The sequence below is a fragment of the Chenopodium album genome, chromosome 8, assembly GCF_948465745.1.
Source record: "Chenopodium album chromosome 8, dcCheAlbu1.1, whole genome shotgun sequence".
NCBI lineage: Eukaryota > Viridiplantae > Streptophyta > Magnoliopsida > Caryophyllales > Amaranthaceae > Chenopodium > Chenopodium album.
The window spans coordinates 44,004,621-44,025,284 of record NC_137841.1 but is presented as its reverse complement, the minus strand read 5'-3'; the positions used below and the strand labels follow the sequence as shown (position 1 = coordinate 44,025,284).

At 35.9% G+C, this 20,664-nt stretch overlaps 1 protein-coding gene across 1 annotated transcript; it reads right to left on the bottom strand.

Moving 5' to 3' along the window:
• Nucleotides 1-1,325: 1,325 nt before the first annotated feature.
• Nucleotides 1,326-11,419, bottom strand: LOC145641841 (uncharacterized). The gene is made up of 15 exons (XM_081692825.1): nt 11,056-11,419; nt 10,193-10,380; nt 9,945-10,024; nt 9,766-9,861; nt 9,306-9,426; nt 8,736-8,794; nt 8,574-8,648; nt 5,400-5,467; nt 5,203-5,299; nt 3,814-3,888; nt 2,339-2,437; nt 2,102-2,245; nt 1,928-2,020; nt 1,654-1,731; nt 1,326-1,561 (listed from the first exon to the last, which is right to left on the bottom strand). The coding sequence occupies exons 1-15, from the start codon at nt 11,172-11,174 to the stop codon at nt 1,493-1,495; spliced, it is 1,461 nt and encodes a 486-aa protein (XP_081548951.1). The 5' UTR covers nt 11,175-11,419; the 3' UTR covers nt 1,326-1,492.
• Between the last annotated feature and the right edge of the window lie 9,245 nt (nt 11,420-20,664).

Here is a 20,664-nt window from a genome sequence, read left to right as displayed (position 1 = left end):
AGCTTTTGACAGCTCCAGACAACCGGCTAACAACCTTGTCAGTTAGAAACCTGAATTCCGATACCTTGCTCCTTCCAAGGTCAACAGGAAGACCCAAATAGGTACCCAAAGAAGCCTTCAATTGTAGCCAAAGACTACAAGCCAAAAAATCACGGTAGTCTTGAAGCGTGTTCGGGCTGAACTTGACAAAGGACTTCTGTAGATTAATAATCTGACCCGAAGCAGAGTAAAAGGCCGAAAGAATGGCCATGACATTGTCACATGCTGGAAAAATAACAGCAAATCATCTGCAAAGAAAAGATGAGAAATCGAAGGTCTGCCCCTAGAAACCCGAATACCGGAAAACAAAGCTTGTTCTTCCGCCCGCCTAAGAGAGGCTGACAACACCTCCATACACAACACAAATAGATACGACGATAGAGGATCACCTTGTCTAAGACCACATTGTGGTCGAAAAGAGGTCATAAGACTTCCATTCACAAGGACCTGGTACGAGACAATTATAACACACTGCTCAATAATATGAACCCAATAAGGCGGAAAACCAAAAGCCCGTAAAACCTGACTTAAAAAATCCGAGCGCACTGTATCATAAGCTTTATTTATATCCAACTTTAGAGCCGCATAAACACGTTTCCGAGCTTTAGAAGCGTTCATAAAGGACAAAAGCTCGTGAGCTACCAGCGTATTATCAAGAGATTAGGTGACCCGACACAAAGGCATTCTAGAACCTTGAAATAAGAGTGGGTAGAATCTCTCGCAAACGGCCAGTAATGCACTTCGCGATGCATTTGTACAGGACATTACACAACCCAATCGGTTAAAATTGAAATACAAACTCCGGCTGAGAAACCTTCGGTAGGACTAAAAAGGTTCTTTCAGCATGTACCCATGAGCCAAAAAGTACTTCATTAGTTTGTAGTTTCCTTTTTAGCTTAGTAGTGGTTTGTTCCATTACTTTACATTTTTTGAAAAATCAATAACTAAAGATGCTTCCCAATTAAAAATCTAGAGGTTCATAGCATGTCAACTAGAGGTTCTTAATAACTATTCAATGTTTTCACAACTTCCTTCTTGCCACTCAGCGTTGTGTAATAGCACCATACTATCCTGCCATTCAGCGGTTGAAATAGCATCGTCCTCCTCTCCTTCATTTCTGGGAAATAAACTGTCCACTAGAAATACAGATTGTTATGTTCTAAGGCTGTATGCCCAAAGGTTAAAGTGCTCATGCAGCCAAGACCTTTTCAAAATTTATGTTACGTAGTATTTTTTTTCTTGTTTTTTAAGACCAAGTGATTTCATTGGAATAATAGTGAACTTACTATATTAAATATCATTGATTAAACAAATGACCCAAAAAAAAAAAAAAAAGGCAATCTGAAATGTAAGGAGAATTGATAAAATCTAAAGAAAACCAAAATTTTTTAGATCAGCAATCCTGGAAAAATGCACTCTATCATTCAACTGCTGATCTTTCTAAATCATCAAACTATGACTTCTTATCAATGTTTTTGCTATACTTCTTAGCAACTCCGGCCTCAGAAGATGTATCCCATACCTGCCAAGGATTAAGCTCTAGGTTAGTAAGATCAATTCCACGGTATAAAAATATATAGTATATGCCAGAAAAGAAGCGTGTAATGAACTCACGTCTAATATTCCCTTAGAACCTCCGATAGCAAGCCAAAGAGGGTTTTCCTGTGAGAAGGAAACTGAAAAAACAGCTCCCTGAAGGATAAGAAAACATATAAAAAAATCTTTAGAAGCAGATCTGCATGTAAAAATAATAGTGACCACAAAAAAATCAATTACTACAGAAACCTAGCCTTGAACTCTACACTACAAGTCTATAATTTGATCAGCGAAATTTTAAGAAGAATTTTCTTCTTTCATTTCTTCGTTGGTAAGAGAACCATATACTTACAGCTTTAGGATTCCGGGAAGAAATACAGGAAGGCTGGTTATTTGTCAAATCCCATAGTTTAACCATTTTATCAATTGAGCCACTAGCAAGGAGCTGCAGCAAGCAATACCAGAATGAGGAAAAGAAAATAGGCTAGCAAAGCAAGCGCACAAATCCGGTAGAAAGAGAATTTACATTTGGTATGGAGGGATTATATGAGATAGAGCTGGCAGCTTTGTCATGTGCATGAATGGTGAAACTAGGCTTCAATTCTGAATCTGAACTGGAACTAGCAGCTCGAATGTCAAAACCCTGAATCATTCCATTCTCAAGGCTTACCTGGAATTGCAAAAAATTTTAACAGTTGAACAATTCATGCTTTCCACATCATGAAAGAAGGTATAGAAACAATCAGAGTCAATTAGCACTAACAACAAAAGAGTGTTCTGTATGAGGATCCCATGCCAGGCTCTCAACATCAGCTACAACAAACCATCTATATCCAGAGTGTGAAGGCTTCCTTCCATCCTTCTGCAATAATGAATAAATACTATGAGGGTTTTACAGCAAATGAAAAGGACAACAAAACCCAGAACATGCTCTTCCTTGATGGTACAGTCCACAACACGTGTCTCAATATAAAAGTAATCGATTAGAAAAGCAAATGCAGCCGAGCAGGAGTTATATCATGTCGATCTCATTGATATAAATTTCTTGCCTACTAATCTACGCTATCATCTTGATTTTGTAAATGCGGCCACACACAAGTGTGAATAAAAAGCCTTTTATTAGCATGCACGAGTAAGCTATATATATCTAGCAAAATAACACAGAAGATAAGGTTAAAAAGCACTCACTGCTCAAATTTTAATCAGTCAAAACATTTTAATAAATTTAATCACGATAACCAATCTAAAAAATTCAGATAGAAGCAGGAAGCACAAAAAATTACCCTGATGGTGAAAGAAATTAGAAAAGGCAAAAGTCCAAGGAACTATTGAAAGAAAGCACAACCCAATGCTTTAACAAGGATCATTAATCAAATTTTACATTTTAAATATTACTAATGCAGTCTGCCATCATAATTAAATCTATCAAAATAAGATCATCTCCAATGGTGAGACTCTAGTAGTATTTTTTAGGAGACTGAGAGAGAGTTGTTTTTGCAAAGAATACCAATATATTGGTATCTAAACTTAGCAACTTTCTCAACTTGAGTCTCAATTGACAAAAAATGTGGGCCCTCTTAATTAATATTATAATAATTTTATATTTATTTAACTTGTTTTTAAATACAAGCCAACAATCCCTCGAATAAAAAAGATGGAAACAAAATAATTGCATATGGTGAGTCCAATGGAAACTGACATAAGTAAACTTAAATGTGAGTCTTACCATTGGAAAATTATAAATCATATGAGTTGCTAAATTGAGAAGTGGGTTGAGTATAACCATTGGGAGTGAAAAACAACTCAACTTGTATTTTAATACTCAAAATTGAGTATCACCATTAGAGATGGTCTAATACCACAACTGAAATCATAGAAGGGTGAGAGAAAATCTAATTCCTCCAATTTACAAATTTTGTCTTAGTCGGCTTTACAAAAAAAAAAAAAAAAAAAAAAAAAAAAAAAAAACAAAAACAAAAACAAAAAAAAAAACAAAAAAAAAATTAACAATGCACAAACAACAATAATATTAACTATTGATGCAGTGCATAAAAAGTATAGAAAGATAATGGATGATTACCAGAGTCACGTCGAAATAAAAAGAACAACAACTATTACATAAAAGGAAGTTGTTAATGCACATTAAAAAAATAATAATAATAATAAGCATAAAATGATGGCAATGCCTATACCAAATTATTAATCAGATACTAATTATAGCTAAGTTTTGTTTATTACCATAACAATTGAATGATCGAAAGATCCACTTAAAAGAATTTGTGGTACATGATGACTGAATGCAACTGCTTGAACCTGCAAGAAAGGCAAATATGAAATAGCTATCAAAGTAGCAGCAACTGGCACAAGCAGTCCTAATAGAACAAAATATTGACATATACTCCTAACTTGCAACACTTTGACTTTTACTCTATTCACATACTCCACTTGACCGGTTTTAGTGATTTATAGTTAAGGAAAAGCATAGTCTTAGTGGGATTGTTAGATTTGTCTAAGTTTATGCTTTTACAACATAAACTTTTATTATTTTAATTATTGGTAATTAAAGATATTTATGATTGAAATAATGCATTGGCAAACGTGAAATGGGAAGTGTTACAAGTTAAAAGAAACAAAGGAAGTATTTGTTCTGAATATATAGGTACGGAAAAAAAAGGAAATGAGGAGTCCTTCCTCAAGATAGTACCCTTGCCTCCTCGTTATGTGTATTTACATACCATGGCAATTTGGTAAAATACTGTCTTCTATTAGTTTTAATCAATGATTTTAGTTTATGTGCAAAAAATCAAATCAGCTAGTAAAAAAATACGGAGTATTACTACATGGTCTATTAGTAATTTAGTATACTGATATAAGTAAACCTTTTAGATACAAGTAAAATTTGTCGGTGATACAAGTAATATTTCTCTAAAGCATATTATTTTTCTAGCCTTTTTCCTTAAAACCTATTAGACCCCACCCCCACCAACTACTATGTTTTTTTTTTTTTTTTTTTTTTTTTTTTTTGTATTTTATAAAATGTCAAAAAATGGTCTGGTATGTGCCAAATAACCCCCACGCAGGGAGCCCCGAAGATCATATTTCCTCGTGAGAAAAAAGTCACACACTGAGAGACAAGAATCTTGGCATTATCTAACATGTACAATTGCCATGTAAATTGGGCAGCTGAATCTAACTGTCCTTAATGTATCAGAATGCCAAACTACAGGATTTCTAACTTAAATAGCCATAGTGCAGGTTTGGATCATCTAACCATCCTCTTTACAATATTTCAGTAGAATCTACTAGAAGTTCAGTACAAATTCTTTAAGAAACAGCTATTTAGAGCTCAATCATGTGACCTTGTCATTTAACAACAACTTAAACACCCTATTCCAATGATTCAAGGTGATTAACAAAAATGACTTTCTAATTAGTAGAATTGTTGCAACCAACCTTAATGTCTTTGATGATTGAAATGTGGGTTTCATTTACAATTCAAAATTCAATATCTTTCTTTTTAAAAAAAAATTAAAAATAAAATAAAATAAAAAACATTCTGTGATAGACTAAATAAGCCACAATATCTTCTAGCCAATGGTAAAATAATGAACAAGATTTGATTCTTGCCTTGTCAGAATGGTGCTCCATGGTAATACTACACTTTCCAGTAGCCACGTCCCATATCTTAACTTTTTTGTCTGCACTGGCACTAGCAAGTATATTCCTGATGAACAAAGCAGCAAGACACATATATTTAAAAATTCGACTGGAAAAGGGTTTTAGTAAAACAAAAAAAAAGGCATAGAAAGGGAAGAAAGCTCAACCTGAACTCCTTGTTCCAAGCAAGGCCAAGCACTGCGTCGGTGTGGCTGTCTTCTTTGAACTTAGGTTTCTAGATGAAGTATATTCAGCAAAAGCAACAAAAATCAGCCAGAAATTGGGAACAAATAAGAGAGCTGAAAATCAAATATAGGCCTGATTAAACCCAAGGGACTCATAGTAAGCATATATAAAGGTTTCTGGACTAGACTATAAGATATAACTGTAGCCCAGTGACAAATTTGGCATAAGTTACAAATCACATAAAAGTATACAGCATAACATATACTAATATTCATTTCATCTTTTCTTTTGACATCCAAAGAGGACAAAATATAATGTTCTCGACTCAAGCACTAGGGAATCTAATTGCTAATTTTTTATTGGAAAAATTGATTTTAATAATCCCACCTTTAATCGGTTTGCTATTAATAATCCCACCTTTGAATTATAATTTAATAATCCCACATTTATAGGGCATCTACATCTGCTGGTGTCTTATGACTAGTAACTTAAGTAATTTTTATTTTTATTTTTTTTTAATTTAAGGAACATGTGCCACTAAGTAATTGGTAAAAAATAAATAAATAACCAATTTTTAAAATTTAAAAAAAAAAAAAAACCATCCCACTCCAACGGTCCCAAGACTCCCAACCCCACGACCACCCCAACACCTGCCCTCCGGCAGCCCCTCCTCCCCACCCACACCGCCAGAACCCCATCCCACCTCCTTCCAGCGAAAATCGACCCCCCTTCCGCTAAAGCCACCCTAATTCCCACCCCTCACCCATAAAACCATCCCCTTTCTTTTTCCAGCGTCGAACAGCCCCGTATGAATGAGAATTCACTAAATATGGATGGGGTGTAGAAAACACACTACTTGGTTGACTCGCATACATCACAATAGTTGAAACCACCGGTAATGGAGCTCAAAACTAAAATGGAAATTTACAGTTTTCGAATCAAAGTCTAGTATAAATTTAATTTTTTTAGGGAAAGGTGGGGCGATTTTCGCTGGGTGGAGATGGAGATGGCCGTTCCGGAGGTTTGGGTGAATAGAAGAGTCTGGATCGAAGAGAGAGAATAGAAGAAAAAAAAATATACCTGGGTTGCTTCACCGGTGCCGGCCGCCGATATATCTGCAGCCGGAAACCACCGGGGATTGATCTCCGGCTGTCTTCCGTAGCAAAACCGACCAATTTTTCAATTGCAAAGCAACCCGTAAATTAGGGTTTTTCAAAAATTAGGGCTTTTAAATTGGGGGTCAAATTGAGGTGATTTCATTCAATTAACAAGGGGCTTTTGCTCGAATTATCTCTCTAAAGACTGGGTAAGCTTTAATTTGGAAAAAAATGTGTTTTTTTTTTTTTACAAAAATTAATCCAAATCCCCTTTTTCTCATGCCTCTAAACGTAAGGCGGCTCAGGCGCTGCGCCTAACGCCTTGGTGGAGGCGGTCTGATGCGCAACGCCTAGGAAGGCCGAGGTGTTTTGATTATTAGATAATAATCCAAAGGTGGGATTATTAGATAATAATCCAAAGGTGGAATCATTAGATAATAATCTAAAGGTAGGAAGTAGGATCATTAGATAATAATCCAAAGGTAGGATATTAGATAATAATCCAAAGGTGGGATCATAAGATAATAATCCAAAGGTGGGATTATTAGCAGCGAACCGGCTAAAGGTGGGATTATTATAATCAATTTTTCCTTTTTTATAAAGAAGTCTGCAAAGACACTAATTTTCATTAATTAAAGTCATTTCACATCAGCAATTGACAATCAACAACAAAGAAAACTAATTTAACAAAGCCAAACTATAATCAACCATGAAAGGGCAAAAAATCCAAATTCACATATATAACACTTGAGCACATTCTCAATTCGTTGTCTCTACAACTTTACGTGTTGATCCGTCAGTTTGTAATTTTAAGAGAAAATATTTCTTGTAATAACTTCGTAAATTGTATCATCAACATCAATCGTAGTCCTACATAACTTGAGACAATTCCAAAAGGAGAAAACACCAACACACACCTACACAAGTCATCTGAAAATCTGAGATCTTGAAACTACCATAAAAGGAGAGAAAACCCACAAAAATAGGATAAAATCTTATCAACTAGAGGGAGAAACATAGGTAATTTATTTGAAGGAACTGAAAACTAAAAAGGAGAAAGAGAATGGGGCTCACCATCACCAACAATGGTGGATAGCAGCCCCTTGAAGAAAGCTGATATGGTTTGCTGAAGGGTTTGTGTATGTGTGGTGGTGGTGGGGTGGGGGGGGGGGGAGGAGGGGAGGTGTTTGGGAGAGAGAGATTTCGTATTTCTGACCGCTAATTATCCTTCATAACATATTATTTTGTCCTAATTCCTGTTATTCCGTACATATATATTTTGAAATTAACATCAACATACTGTTGCCCGTAAACACAGGTCATCATGTGCTCTGGCATTTTGAACCTCAAATTTAAGTCCTGGCATTTGAGCAATAGCATAGTTCAGCACAAGAATCTAAACCCACAGTAATACCCCATTTATAGTTGCTGATAAAAGCTAACCAGATAAGTACTAGGTTGATGACAAGTGCAATAAATGGGTAAAAAGCTTTTAAAAAAACACTGTTCAAAGGCATAAAACACAATATTTAAACAAATAAATATCAGAAAGATGCTTCAATTGCATAAGCTACTACGTACGTTTCTTTTCAGTTGACACGAACTCCTATTTTGGGTTTTTTTTTTCTAGTTGACATGTTTCCTTCACAATTCCATTTACACATTTCTTTACCCCAATTATGGGATTAAGGCTTTGATTGATTGATTTAGCCACTTGCTTTTACCTACTATGTCCTTTTCTTGCTTTACAAGTTTACATATACTATTAAATGATTGCTTTTGCCTTCTCTCTGTCTCTACAAATTGTGTACCAATTCAGATATATCAACTAAAAAGATATGGAGGAAGTATAATACTGCAGAATTGTGCATCAAGTTTTTTAAAATCACATTGAAAATCCAATTTTTGTGATCACATACAACAAACATAATGATCATACAGACAGCTCTTAATTATCAACCATAATTTCCGTCATTGAACTACAAAACATGGAAAATCATAAAAGTCAAAGCAAATTACAAACAAAACGAGGAAACTAAGTATGTTCAATAGTTTTACCTTCTTTCTTTTTTTCTTCTTCTCAAGACACTCATCAACACCACCTAATACAAGTGATGGTTCAACTTCATCAATCTGTCACAATAAGAAGAGAGTAAAGCTCAAAATTAGCTTATTATTATCATTATATTCCAAATATACATAATACCATTGAGTACTTACAATATCAAGATCCCATATTTCAATTGAAGGTTCCATTGAACCCACAGCAATAAAGTTTCCTGCCAAAAATGGAAGGAAAAATGAATTTTAAAATATGGGGTAGTAGTAAAATAAGCATCAGCAGGAACCTAAAGCAAGAGGAAAAGCAGCAGCAATCAGCAATCAGCAAACTAACCAAGTCAGTTTACCATGAAACTGCAATTCACATATTCACTTTTTTTTCTAATATTACAGAACAGCCTAGTATAAACTTCCATCACGGAAAAATCTGGACCTTAAATGTAAACATGAATATACTAATTAAAATCACCAAAGCAAAAAGTATTACATTTTAATACAGAATAGTTGGAAGACTCGGAACAATTCTGTTTTCAAAACTTAGAAATAAATCCTATGAAGCTAGGATCTAATTCTACAACTTCAAATAAACACTAACCAAAAAACAATATTCATAACTGTTACCAAAAAAAAAAAAAAAAAAAAAAAAAAAAAAAAAAAAAAAAAAAACAATTATTAACAATATATTTAAAGTCCAAAACCTCAAAATCTTATGAAGTATTAGTATCAAACCTCTTTCTCCGCCTTTTAGTGGGCAGTCAAGCCACGCAGTGCATAAAGGAAATGCTGATATAATGATGTCATGGTGAACATACAAGTTTGGACCATCTTCTGTATCCTCTAAGATATAGACCTGAAAGTTATTATATTTATCAATAGTAAATCTTGAACCAATCAATACATGCATGCACAAATAAACCCTCCCTTGGCTAAAAGGAGATTAAGTTAACGATGAAAACCAAATGTTAAAAGCAGCAGAAGCCCATAACAGAGGGAGATAACTCTAGGATACAAAATTAAATTTTCAATACTAAACAAATAAAACATAACTTAAGGGGTCCTACTATGCATTCATAGATATTTATATATAAACTTGCCCAATAACGGGGCCACCATGAGCAACTGAAATAAATACGTACACCACATGCACATCAAAGATTAAAAAAATGTACACCGTATGTTCACAGAATACCTCAAGTTGACTGATTTCTTCTTCATTACGTGCACAAACAATGATCGAATCTTCTGCTCTTATGATCATATCCTCTTCCTCTTCTGAATCATTATCCTAAAAAATAAACGATATAACAATTTCAGAAATAATTGAAAGACAAATGAATCCAGAGGCTAAATTTGAAGTATCCTACTTACATCCTTATCCTTTAGGTACGGGTCCAATTCACTGCTGGGATAATAAGCATCACCAAGCCCTTTGCTAAATACATCAATGCCTGAAAAATAAAAACATCAATGCCTATCTTCAGATGAAGCATTATCACACACAGTAAAAAAGGCTCAAGAAGCCTATCTTAAAAACTAACATTGAGGCTAAGATAACATTTGAAGTCACTTGCTAAAAAAAAATACACAACATGATACTGGCAATAAGTCGGATGTACCATCATCGTCTTCTTCATCATAATGTTCCATGTCAAGTTCCTTGAAGGCATCAGCTATATCACCAGAATCCTTGCCAAGTGCCTCTGCCGCAACAGATGCAAGTGCAACTTCATCAACCTCCTTGGTGCTCTCTGCATCCATGTTCTCGTCTTCTTCTTCATCATCATCATCATCATGCTCAACATCACTGTAACGTTAAAAAAGCATCAATAGACCACAGAAAGATTCAAATTAAAATGTTACACATACACCCCCGCCCGACAAAGTTTCCAACTATCAAAACTGGAATCATCTCTATACACTAAGTAAAAAACAGAAGGGGAAAAAAAACACACAATCTCAGAAACATGTTGGTAAAAAAGACTACATGTGCACCAATAGCAGTGGCATGGAAATACACTACTAATCCCATCTCCCAAAATTTCTAATCTACCGATTAAACCACACTAAACAGTAAAAACATTAGCCTTTAGTTGAAAAAATAGACAAAAAATTTCAATGTTGTGCCACGAATTTCAAATTCACATCTAACCTTACAACTACCACATAAACAAATTACATCCCCATTATTAATTCCTCTTAAGAAACTAGAAAAGCACATAACATACACAAAATCCATAAAAAAAGGGGAAACATATAACCCTTACAAAACCCAAAATCACAAATAACCCAAAACCACTATTTCAACACCTTACAAGACCCAAAATCACAAATAACCCTTTTGCTTTTTTTCACATTAAAATGGGTGAATAAGTTTTCACATTGATGACTTCCAAAAGTAAAGCAATTCCATTCATAAGCAACAAAAAAAATATGGAAAAGCCTAAAACATAATACAATTAAATAAAATAAAATAAATTACGCTGTATGAAGAACACCACTTTGGAGCAACTTATCAATTTCTTCTTTAGATGGAAGTTCAGCAACTTCTGGTAATGATTTTGCTACTCCCTTGGGCACCCATGAAATTGCCGCAATCATCGTTTATCACCTCAATTAAAATTATCAACAACTATATAATATAACAACAAGTGTTGCAGGTGGAAGCCACCAGTCTTCAGTCTTCAATGGAGACAAGCGTGGGCGGCGAATTGAATGAGGCAGCGGGCGAAGATGAAGTCGGCGGCGGTGGAGGGGGCACAGGCGGAGTGGGCGGCGCGCTGGAGAAGTGAGGAACGAAATTTGGGACTTTGTTTTTTTTTTTTTTTTTTTTTTTTTTAGAATGAAATCACTACCCTCCTCATTGGCGTCATTGCATTTAGGTTTTTTTTTTTTTCACTAAAATCACGAACTAAATAATCTATTATTAAGAGACATATGTCAATTTTTTATTAAAATTTTTTCCATCTAAACTAATTAAATACAATATTTCTTTTAAAATTAATTAAATACAATACTCCTTTTTTTCTATTTTTTTGCCTTCTATATTCCAAAACTAATTAAATATAGTACTTCTTTCAAAATTAATTAATGAGATTAAAATCACAAATTTTTCTAATATAAAATTGACAATTATTTAAACAAATAATAACTACTTAATCCGTGCAACGTACGAGATTAAACTAGTACAAAATATACGATCTAATAGTCTCAACTATTGTCGATTTGTTTCTAGAGGAAATACAAGGGTAAAATTGACACTTCAATGAATTAATTGGGATATGTTTGTAAATTTGCTAGGATGTCCGTTAGTTTAGCTTCTTCCTTCCCTTTTCCTCTTTGCTAGTACTTTCTCTCTCCTCACTCCTCTAACTCACATTAACAATGGAACATCAACTCCAAAATTTTCAACCTCTTTTCTTCACGACAACAACCACCATCACAACCACTAACATTTGTTATCTTATCTCCTTTCGCCGCCGACAACACTTTTTTTTTTCTAAATTTTCACAAATCAAGCTCAATTGATGGAGCTTCAATGGAGGACATAGTCACCCCTACCCTTTGGGGTTGACCATGCCTTTAATTTCACCTTTCATTCATAGGGTTTTCGTATGAAATCGGGGAAGGTGGATGGAGATTGGGGAAGCTTCAATGGTGGTCGAGGTCGGGGAAGCTTTAATTTAATGGTGGTTAAGGTTGGGAAGCTTCAATGGTGGTTGAGGTCGGGGAAGCTTTAATGGAGGAAGAAGCAGGAAGCTTTTCAATGGAGGAGTTTTAATGGTGGTGTTGGTGAAGTAACGACAAACGGTCGTTAAATCAGCGTTATCTTCACTCATGAGGTGGCATGAAAACTTCTCTTCAATATTACAATTATGCCATTAGATTGACGAATTTCGTCAATCATAAAGATTAACTGGGGCTGGCTCATGTTTCTAATAACAAAGGGTAGAATTTTTTTTTAAACGACACATGTCAGTTCATGATTGGTCTAATATTAAAAAAATTATTTTAAAAAAATCGATTTAGCAGCCCTTCTCCACTATGAAATCCAAGTCAACCGAAAACTAACCAGCCACTGCCTTAATCCCCCACAAATGGCGAACCGACCCTCCCAACCCCCATAACACACATAGCCTCATCGAGCTCGTGACAATATCGAATAAACGGTGAAGTTGTTGGGTTGGAGGGGTTGAATGGTAGCGACCGGAGCTATTGCACAAATTAGTGCCTGCTGCTAATTTTTGTGCGGCAATGGTGGTTGGTGCGGCGGCATGAAGTGTGCAGGCTAAGAGGTGGAGTTTGTGGGGATTGCTTTGTTTTGTGGGCTATGGTTTGGGGTGGGAGTGGGCCGACTAGGGTGGTTTTTGGGGTTAGAAGGGGCCAGCCGACCGTTTCAGAGATTAGGGAGAGGGTTGGTTGTTTTCCAACAAGTTGGGGGTTGGGCTTAGCATTTTGCGGTGGCATAAGGGGAGGAAGTGGTTATTATTATTGTCTTTAGTTATGTAGACACCCAAATGTGTCTCCCCAAAACCAAACCCAGTGATGAATACCTTTCATGTCATTTGATTATCGAACAAAGCGAAAGAGTGAAAAGTCTAGTGATGAGGATGTTTTATTAAAATATATGTTCTTTCTGTTTTTGAAAATATTTCTTTTCTTACCTTATTTATGAAAAACGTGCATTCCAGTTTAGTTTAGTCCATGACAAGGGTCCGTTAGTGGTGTTGTTGGATGGATCTTGAAAAGACATTTCCAACGATATATTATAAGCCCAATTCCAATGAATAATGAGGAAGTTATGGCCAAAATACTAAACTAGGCCAAACCGGTTTTTACCTACGACCCAATGATCATGGGGGGTCCAAAGGTCTAGTCCTATTCCTAAACTAATTAGGATTAATTAGAAGCTTCTATAAGTTTCTAAAAGATCTTAATTATCCTTTTTGAAAAGATAAAATCAAAGAATTTGAGTTTAAATAAAACTTTCCTTTTATAAAAACTTTCCTTATTTTTAATCCTTATTCTATTCGAATTTAAAGATGTTCAAAGAAAGTTAGATATTATTTTCATTTTCATGCCTCATAATCTTTATCCAAATTTTATATGGTTGGATAGATCTTGAAATTATCTTTCCAATCATATATTATAATATTAAATCCGAGTTATAACGAAAAAGATATGAATGAGATATGAAACTTTATCCAAAACTGACACCCTTCCACTATTTCGGCCATATATTTTTATCTAAAAAATATTTTAATCTGATTCTAATTGGTTTGGAAAGTAGATTTCAAGAGCTTTCCAACGACATATTATATGCCTTATTTGGACTTCCGGATCAAAAGATATGATAAAACAAAAAATGCGTGTAACTGATTATTAGCGCCTGACGACAAGCATTAGCGCCTGGAGCTATGACCAGCGTCTGGCACTAATTGTGTTTTATTCTTGTTGAAACTCTGATTCGTTTTTTTTTATCCATCCGACTGATTTTCTCTATAAATAGCCTCCTAAAATCTCCGTTTTCAATCATCAATTCTCAACAATAATCAATTTTCATCAAATATCATCAATTCTTATTCTCTCTAGCTTTCAAGAATTCTTCTTTCTCTCTCTAGCTTTCTCTACAAAATTCCGCATTCACAAGACCAAGAAACACCTAGCCAAGTTCGAAGTTGCCTTCGTCCTAGACGTGAAAGGTTTTAATTTCTGAGGGCTTGGTCCCTAATCTCTATTTCAATTATTTAATTTAATTGTTTTATATTTTCCTTGAAGTTACTAATGCGTGTATTTTGTTATTAGAAAGAGATACGAGGCATCCAAGTAAGTGCTTTAATTGTTTGCATTGTTATTATGATATAGAAATCATGTCTAGGTTGTTATTATGATTCATAGTGTCATGTTAGGGCGTTTTGATTAATCTTGTTTAGGGTTAATTTGATTATAATTCAAGTGATCACCAATAATATATTTATTTGTGCATTAATATTCAACCAACATAGATTAAACAGGTTTAGGGTAAACCTATGGATTGTATGTTAGTCCGAAAGCGCACATGAATATGATCAGAATAAAGTAGAGGCCTATTATTAGGGCATGTTCAATCTCTTTTAGGTTGGATTTGTACCTTCATCCTCGAACTACCAGTCATGGTTCCAGACCTATTGGAGTTGACGATCTCCTAGATCGTTAAGGGGTGTAACCTTCACCTCGTGAACGGTTTACAAGTTCCTAAAACTTGTTGGCGACTCTTTTGCTCTATCTTCTTTCCCTTTAGACGCCACCGTACTTTAGTGCATGATCACAGTGGGGTTCTGTAGGCGTCGTTCGAAGTGCGCCTACGTTAAGCATGTGGTGAATATGCTTGGCACTCATAAGAAGTTGGAATTGACATATACGATTAGGGACAAGGAAAGTAGGGAGCCGCCAACAAGTTTTTTAGGAACTTTTAAACCGTTCACGGATCATAAAAAGGCAACCACGATAAGGGACAACGATAGGCAACAACAATTGACCCGTGAAGGTTACACCCCATTCATAATCCATGAGATTACTAACTCCATATGGTTCGGAACCACGAAAGGAGGATCGGGGATGATTGTACGAAGTGAGTCATGGAGTCACATTCGCCCGTATTGGCCTCTACTCGATTCTTATAGTGAAAAGTGATTCCTGCGATTTCAAAGGTATACAAACAAAGATTTAATTTGCTCCAAACTATTAGTATGCTAAATTGGTTTAATATTAATGCAACACATTATTCTAAAATATTAATGATAACTTCGATTAATAACAAGATTAAAAAGGAACCTAAACCGGTTGTCCAAATTATCTTATTAGGCGTGATTTTCAATTACATATTCCCTTTAAACATGCAATATGGTGATCAATAAAAATAATAATAGAATAAACATTAATATTGGAAGCAATTTAACAATAAATTGTTAGTCAAATCAAATATAAAATAACCTAATCATGATACTAGCAATATAAAAATAAAATAAGTAATTACTCACATTCCGCGTATTCCTTTAAATTGCTACATCATGAAAAAACTGTTAGTAACTTCAATAAAAATATAAAGCAAATGAAAATGAAATTAAATAAATGAAAAGTAGAGTTGATTTGGTCCAAACCCTCAGTTATTTGTACCTTTCACGCCTTGGTTTAAGGACGGAACCTCGGGTTAATACAGACTCCTTGGAGTGCTTAAGGGAATTATTATGGAAGAATAATGAGGCTAGAAATTAGGCTAAATAGGGAGAAGAGAATTATCTTTGGTGTAAGGTGAGAGAGAATGATTATTGGTGCCCCGAACTGCAGAAAGGGGGGTCCTATTTATAGGGAAAATGAGTAGAGGGAACACACGGAACCCTAAAAAGATAAAAACCCTAAAAAAATAACACCGCGACACGGCAGAGAACACCGTGACACGGTGCCAGGCACCGTCAGACGGGGGAAGGCACCGTCAGATGGGGGAAAATCCCATGATGCGGTGGAAACTGGTGATCCGTAACTCGGAATAAGGCATATATTATATCATTGGAAATCTTATCAAGTCTACTTTCCAACCCAATTAATATCAAGTCAAAATGATTTGTATATTTTAAGATATGGCCGTTTTAGTGGAAGGGTGTCGGTTTTAGGCTTAGTTTAGTGTTTTGCTCATATCTTTTTCGTTATAGCTCAAAATTGGGCTTATGATATATGGTTGGAAAGCTTATTTAAAGGCCTATCTAACAAAATAATAATTGGATCAAAATTTTATAGCCATAAAATCAGTTTCTCTCGATTTTGCGATGTGGACACGAAAAGTGGAAAATAGGATATGGTTTAGGGAAATGAGCTAGAAATTGGATTGGTTCATGAAATATATTGGATAGAACATGGATTTAAGCACTCCAATGATTAAATACTCAACCCGACCAATAATGGCGGTAAAACGTGTTCATTAACGGGTTTGGTTTTGGGGAGACATTTTTAGGTGTCTACAGGTTCAAGCTAGGGATAATGCTTGAAATATTCCCTATAGTTTTTGGCGACTCCATTAGGGAGGATTTCTATTTTAATTCCTGAAATTTATTTCTGCAATGATTTAGAATGAGTGGATGAGACTCGAAAAGTTCTAAGTATTTCATGAGCGTAATTTTGATTAATATTATTGTCATATGCATAAAAAAGATCTCATTGGAAAGACCATCCGTAATGAGTTAAAACATAGGATTTTTACACGTAGGAAATTTGAGGAATATCTTTCACAACTAGGATCAAAATAATGCTACGCAGAACTGGAAAATTTTATCGAGCACAGAAAGCTGCTGAGGCATGTAGGAACTAGCGTCAGAAAACAGAGTTTAGCGCCACTAATTTGACTCTGGCGCCAGGCGACAGCTTCTATCGTCAGGCGCCAAAGCCAAATTGTTGGCGCTGGCCTCTGTTTGCTGGCGCCAAGTTCTTCTAATACCGATCTAGAAATATGCGTTCTAATTTTGACCAGTTTTTAGCACTGTTTGCTTGATCCTACTTCCTAATTGAGTTTTTCTCACTTTTTTGAAACCCATATGTGTTCTACATATGGACATAACCCTCTGGGAATTCATGCTCCATCTACCTGTTTGAACGCTCTGTGCAACAAAGGGTACATCCGAGAATGCTGAATTCACCAAACCATGCAAGCGAGTTTTTCTTAACTCGCGGTGTCCCATCCACTCGCGCCAACCTTTCACAATTAGGCTTCCGCGCGGTGCATCTGGACAATTAACCATGGGCCCTCTTTGAATCACCCATATCCCGAACTTTAGAGAACTAGAGCCATGGTTAGGTTGCAAACTCATTGCATCATATTGTGACTACTTGACTACTTGTGCATCTCTTATTTGTGCATACTTGTTATGTGACTAAACTAACCATTTGGTTTGACTTGTGCTTGTAAATAAGTCCTAATAAACTAATTAATGACTAAAGGACTTTGCTTAATTAATTAATTTGAGCTAATAAATATGTCTAAAATCGAGTCATAGTCCCTTTAAGTCAACCCGGATTTTTATTCCCGTATACTGCACAAAGCGTCAACTTGTTTTGGTCATAACCGAAGTTCTACGAAGAACTACGAGTCGTACAACCTATGGATCTGTAGCCCCGAGTTTTATCTTTAATTTGGCGTTGGTTTTATCCCAATCAGAGTCACAGATCAAAAGTTATGACTAAAATACCACAGCCTGTCCGGTTTAATGCATATACGTGAAGTCTTAACTTAGTCTTTGCTTCATTCTAGTCACATAGTCTAGCCACATGGTCATGACACGAGTCTTAACATTTCACCTACACTCACTAGTCTTAGCACACACTTTGAGTATATGTCACCATGACCATGTCTTAGATTCATGCATGAGTCGGTTTTTTTTCCGTCATTTGAGTTGGGGGTACATTCGATTCCTAATTTTTTCACATCTCTCCATCTACATCACCTTTCTTCATATCACAACTTTCATTCTTTCTACTTTCTTCGATCCATTTCATGTTGAATAAGTTTGAGTCAAATAATTAACAATGAATATCCCTAATTTCCCTTTCCACAGTACTTGGTCAAGGAAAAAAGGGCGATTAATCAAGGACAACCTCTTTATTCAAGTCTTACTTTTTGATAAACCGATTCGTCAAAAGAGGAAAGCCAAAAAGATAATGGCAACTCAAGAAGAAGTCAACGAGCTTAGGAATCAATTGACTGACATGACTAAGGCGTTGAAGGCTTTAGCCCTCAAAATCAATGACCTTGTGAATCATCAACAGATGGACCTCATGCAAGAGAGCTTGAGCAAGCTATCTAGTGACTACAAATTTCAAGCCATTAGTTCACAAGGGGTCTCGCTGGACAAGGAACTTCTTCCGCATAAGTTCAATACCACTGACATCCCTAAATTCAAGGCAACAGATAATCCTTATCTTCACTTAAGAGCCTTTGAAACTATAATGAACATTAAGGGGATTGATAAGAAAGTCTTTCATTCCTTGTTTTCTTTATCACTTGAAACCGTTTGTCAACAATGGTTCTTTTCTCTTGACAAAGAGAAAACCTCTACCTGGGAATCGATAGTAAACACTTTCATTGATAGATACAAGTGTAACATTCAAGTCAAAACCGATTATAGACAACTCGAGATGCTAAAACAAAAAGAGAATGAAGGCTTTAATTCTTTCTTCAATAAGTGGAGGGAAACCTCTGCTAAGATGATTGAGGGGCCCACTGAAAAAGAATCTGTGAGGATGTTTATCAAGAATCTCCAAGAGAAGTATTCGAAGCATTTAAAGTATTGTAGACATCTACTTTTAGCCTCCTGTCCCGACAGGAAGTGCAATGACGATAAATAAAACCATCTTCGTGTTGGATCAAAGTAAAGAATGCTTATGGGTAACTGGTTAAGCCACAAAACACAAAAGACTAGCCCAGATAAAAGAACAAGGCCAACACAAGGTCCAAATTAACTAAACCCGATCATAATTAGGCTTAAGCCCGTGTTTAAAACCCAATAATGACGGATTTAGGAGCGTCTAGGTTAAAATAAAAGCTGCCGCGGAAAATATCGCGCGCATCTCACAAAGTTGCGCTAAGATGTTGCGCGCGGCAGGCCGCGCAACTTTCAGAGATGCGCTCGCGTAAGATTCAGAATATTAAAATATTGGAAAATCAAATCTTACCATAGAGCTACGCGCAAGACAAATAGTTGCGCGTGTATACCGCGCGCGACAGCCTCGCGCAACCTACTCAGTTGCGCGCAACACCTGCTGCGGCAGAATGCTCGAAACCCTAAACCTAATCATTCCCTATAAATAAGACCCTAATCCGAGGCTTCAAGACACAGAAAATTAACCTAAACGCTGGCAGAATACTTGTGAACTTGTGCATCCAAACCCTCTTGTCTTAAACACTCACCCTTTTCGATATTTTGTTACAACGGTGGAGGTTCCCCAACAAGAAGGAGTCCATAAGTGTTCTAAACGGAGATCTAGCGAAAAGAAGTGGAAAATTCCCGAGCACTTAGTTAAATCACCATTATTTTTATTGTTTAAAAGAACTTTAATTAATTAATTAATGTTGTTTGATCGCCTTAAAATAATAAATTAATTGATTTCACATAGCATTCTTTCGTTAATCAAGATTAGAATTGAATAAAATAATTGTTGGTTGATCACCTAAGTCAAGGCGAATATTGTCTATTTTATTGTTCTTTTCACGAATTTGATTAAATAAGAATAACGACCTTACGATGTAATTCCTATGTGAATTAATGTGTGTAAATAAAACCAATTAACATAGTTTTTAGGTATCACGTTGCATATATTGTTTGGCAATGAAATTGTGCAAAGGAAGAGCTAGTAGAGGCCGCACTAGGGCTAGGATCGCGATTCCCCTCTAAAGGGAACGTTATCTTAGTACCCTCGCTCCCGAACTCATTTCTGGTTTTCTAGACCAATTTGGGCATGGGTAAACTTATGATTCATGCTAAATATCCCTTGAACTCTACTTAGGAGAAAGGCATGAATGAGGTTTATGAGTATTTCCTAAAAATCATTGGCGACTCCTACTTGTTTCTTACAAAAAAGCGTATATGATAGAATCATCTCTAATTCAAAGGTCTCCCAAACAGTCAGGAATTCAAATCCTAATACACCCTAACAAGTGTAAAGTCCTAGGCTTTAATGGGCCATGAGCATCTAAGGAGAAGGATCCCCTACGATGGGAACACCCTCCTTACAGTGGCGACTCCACTGGGGACTTGGAGGTTACATGATTAGTTCGTAGTTATGGTCCAAGGTATCCAACACCAGGTTACCTATGGGTTGTAACGAGAGCTACCTTGGATAATCTCTAGTTAGAGAGCGAGACTTGAACGCATAATATCTTCCTTTTGCACAAAACTAAAAGTCAAACAAGCAACATTGCATCATGCATAAGTATAGCACACTTAAACCATGGGGATTGGCTCATTGACTAGGGGTTGCTAACACCAGGCTTCTATCCCGAAATCAATAACAATCATCCCACCCATATCACCAACAAAACGTTGGGAGAGTGATGTCATGAGTCAAC